The 3,612-nt window shown below is 51.7% G+C and overlaps 1 protein-coding gene across 1 annotated transcript; it reads right to left on the bottom strand.

Annotated features, from left to right (window-relative positions):
• Nucleotides 1-1,693: 1,693 nt before the first annotated feature.
• LIPT2 (lipoyl(octanoyl) transferase 2) lies at nt 1,694-3,354 on the bottom strand. The gene is made up of 2 exons (XM_036321679.1): nt 2,871-3,354; nt 1,694-2,395 (listed from the first exon to the last, which is right to left on the bottom strand). Exons 1-2 carry the CDS (start codon nt 3,334-3,336, stop codon nt 2,166-2,168), a joined length of 696 nt encoding a protein of 231 aa, XP_036177572.1. The 5' UTR covers nt 3,337-3,354; the 3' UTR covers nt 1,694-2,165.
• Nucleotides 3,355-3,612: the final 258 nt, after the last annotated feature.

Raw genomic sequence — 3,612 nt, 5'->3', positions numbered from 1 at the left:
CCTAACCCATCATCACATGCACCCATGCTCCAGATCCACACACACCCAACTGACCCTCTCCACTGGTAACTCCCACAGGCATCTCAAACTTATCTCAACTTGAACTCTCTTCCTCTCCAAACTTGGTCCTCATCCAGTGTTCTCCATCCCAGCAATGCTTCTAGCATCCACCCAATTGTTCAAGCCAGCAACCTAGGGATATTCCTTGTCTCTACGCCAGCACTCAATGGGTAACAGCAGCAGCACCCATCTTCCACCAGGTGGCCTGGGAAACAGCAAACCAATGGAAGCAAGAAAAAATGAAGCAAACACACCAAGAAGCCTGGCAGCGATTAGGAGAGAAAAGATGATCAGGGTTCATAAAAGGCTACATGCTCTAATTCTGTTCTTGAGTCTTTGCTTAAGTTAGTTGGAGTTGGGTTTCTACACGTGCAAATGCGAGAGTCCTAACTAATCTAAACATTGTCAATCAGAATAGGCTAGGTTATGCTGTGGTGATGAACAACCCCCACATTTCGGTGGCTTAATTCCACTACATATCCGTCAGCTGCATGTGGCTCTGCTCATTGCAGTCCCTCAAAAAGTAGCCACCATCTTGAATGTTGCTGGTCACTGTTTCAGAGAGAAACTATAAGGGGTCTGATACCAGCAATTCACTGTTCCAGTTCAGAGGTGACATGTCACCTCCATTCCTAACTCATTGACCAGAACAAGTTACCTGGCCACAAGGGGGCCACAAAGCACAATCCTGCCGCGTACCTGAAATATTTGGTGAATTACCTTAGTAGCTACCGTGTAATTCCTGGGAGAAGCCAGTTGTTGTTGGGTCATGAGGATATTTAAGTGGCCGTATGGAGTGGCCCACATGGTGAATAACTGAGGCTTCCTCTCAACAACCAAGCATGTGAGTGAACCATCTTGGAAGCTGATCCTCGCCCGTCAAGCCTTCAGATGACAGCGGCCCCAGATGACATCTTAACTACAACTCATGGGAGACCTTGATCCAGAATCACCCAGCTAAGTTTCCCCCAAATTCCTGACCCATAGACTATATATGAGATAATAAATGTTTAAGGATTTAAGTTTATGTTTTGGAGTGATTTGTTATGCAGCAATAAATAACTAATACACAGCTCTGTATTCTTAAGAGATCTCATATAGACAATCTTCTATCTTTGGGAAATGCTCTTACCTTCCCCCAGGCTTTGGCCTAGTTTAGGTTACCTAACTAAAAGTAGCTATCAGGCTTGGGGAGTCTAACCCAGGAAGACAGGATCGTATTCTTTAGGGCAGTGGTTCTCAACCTTCCTAATACCACGACCCTTTAATATAGTTCCTCATGTTGTGGTGACCCCCAACCATAAAATTATTTTCGTTGCTACTTCATAACTGTAATTTTGCTACTGTTATGAATCGTAATGTAAATATCTGATATGCAGAGTGTATTTAGGCGACCCCTGTGAAAGGGTTGTTTGACCCCCAAAGGGGTTGCGACCCACAGGTTGAGAACCGCTGCTTTAGAGACTTCCCTTTATTGCAGAAAACACCACATCACATCACCTCCTGGGTCAACCAGAGAGATGACTCCTACAAAATCAAAGGAACTGGAAGCCCAAAATTGCCCAATTAAATACAGTACTGAGGAAGTAATAATTGAGAAATGACGCTGTAAGCTTAGAAAGTGGTATTAATAGTAGTGCTAATGCACTGTATTTATTTTTTAAATATATTTTTATTTCAGAGAGGAATGAAGAGGGAGAGAGATAGAAACATCAATGATGAGAATCATTGATCAGCTGTCTCCCGCATGCCCCACACTGGGGATGGAGCCGGCAACCTGGGCATATGCCCTGGCCAGGAATCGAACCATCACCTCCTGGTTCATAGGTCGACCCTCAATCACTGAGCCACGCAGGCTGGGCTAATACATTGTATTGAATAAGCATGTGTTACTTTTCAAGTTTTCACTTCTATATCTGAGGTAGGTGGGGAAGATATAAATAAACCAGGTTACATATGGAAACAATGGCCAGAGCTCCTGATGTGCCCACAGTCTCGTGGTGAGTGAATGACAGGACCAAATCCAGAATCTGGGTTTCAGTGACGCCAAGTGAGGCCTGGTGCTTTCCAAGGTAGGACCTCCTGGCTGTTGACATGACTGCCTTTCAGTTAGAACTGTCCTCTGAGATCAAGGTGCACTTGTAGGTCTCCTTAAAGGCCTCCAGGAAAGGCGGTGTAACTTCATCCACGGTGAGGTGCCTCTGGAGCTCCTGACTCAGGGAAGTGACGCCTGTCCCAACCAGCCCGCAGGGCACAATGTGCTCAAACCACGTGAGATCTGTGCAACAGTTCAGGGCCAGGCCATGGGATGTGATGTGCCTTCCACAGCGCACTCCTGCAAGAAAGCCAAAGGGTGTTAGAGGCGACACACTCCCTCCCCGGGCGTCAGGATCCCACTCAGTGTGTTTAGGTAGCTGGGCCGGATCACTGATTTTCCAACTGTGCCTGGAGCACCCAAGGGGTTGCGCACAGATCGGAGAGGGGTACGAAGTGCGGGAAGTGTATGCTGCACTTACTATGGCGATTACAGGAAATGTCTTCAACACAGAGATTGTTGCTTTAAAAAAAAAGCGTGAGAACTACTTAAGTGCCCTTATTGTCCTGACACAGTGAAGTAACCTGGCAATTCACTGCTCGTGTCTCTCCATTTGGAAAGCTGTACAAGGTGACTTCTAAGGGCCCTTCTGGCTCTGAATACAATACATCAGTGAAGAGGCTGAAAAACTCCAGCCACGGGGGTAGTTCTGATTCAAAGCCAGCGCCACATACGCCTCCACTGGCCCCGCCAGGCCCGGCCCCGCGACGCTCACCGATCGCGCAGATCTTGCGCTCCCCGAGCCAGACGCCGGTGTAGGGCGGCGGCCGCGCGCGGGCGCCCCGCAGGCCCTGGAGCCCGCACAGGCGCACGGCGCACGCCTCCAGCGCCGCCACGTGGGTGCGCAGGCGCAGGCGCAGGCGCCGCAGGTCGAGCACCGGGTGGCAGAGCAGCTGGCCCGGCCCGTGGAAGGTGGCCAGGCCGCCGCGGCCTGTAGTGTGCACCTCGGCGCCCAAGGCTCGCAGGCGCGCCGCCTCCTCGGGCGTCAGGCCGCCGCGCAGCCCGGCCGTGTACACGGGCCCCGCAGGCTCGCAGAGCAGGAGCGCACCCGCCTCCGTCCTCGGCGGGTCCTCGGTGCCTGGCTCCGCCTGCAGCCGCCGCAGCCAGCGCTCCTGCAGCGCCAGGAGCTCGGAATACGGCACCCGACCCAGGCGCACCAGCCTCACTGCGGGGAGTAGCATGGTGCCCGCCGGCGCCCGCGCGGCCCCGCCTCCTGCCTGGGTTGGGGGGCGTGCCGGGAGGGGCGGGGCCTAGGGAGCAAGTTGAGCTGCAGCTCCAAAGTGCTTGTAACAGGCTCTTGGGAGGCTGTGATCCCAAGACCCAATGAGGTGTGTCTCTTCCATTCATTCATTCATTCATTCATTCATTCATTCATTCATTCATTCATTCATTCCAGAAACCTGTATTTAGGGCCCGCGTGTGCAGTAGGCGCTGGATACAGTGGTGCACAGTGTACG

This window comes from Myotis myotis, unplaced genomic scaffold (genome assembly GCF_014108235.1).
Source record: "Myotis myotis isolate mMyoMyo1 unplaced genomic scaffold, mMyoMyo1.p scaffold_m19_p_10, whole genome shotgun sequence".
NCBI classification, from domain to species: domain Eukaryota; kingdom Metazoa; phylum Chordata; class Mammalia; order Chiroptera; family Vespertilionidae; genus Myotis; species Myotis myotis.
This window is presented reverse-complemented; position numbering and strand designations above follow the sequence as displayed.

Excerpts from the sequence above, each read along its gene's own strand:
- LIPT2 (XM_036321679.1), bottom strand. The coding sequence starts at position 3,336 with ATGCTACTCCCCGCAGTGAGGCTGGTGCGCCTGGGTCGGGTGCCGTAT. Across the intron at positions 2,396-2,870 it reads GCGCAAGATCTGCGCGATCG|GAGTGCGCTGTGGAAGGCAC; the intron begins GTGAGCGTCGCG and ends GCTTTCTTGCAG.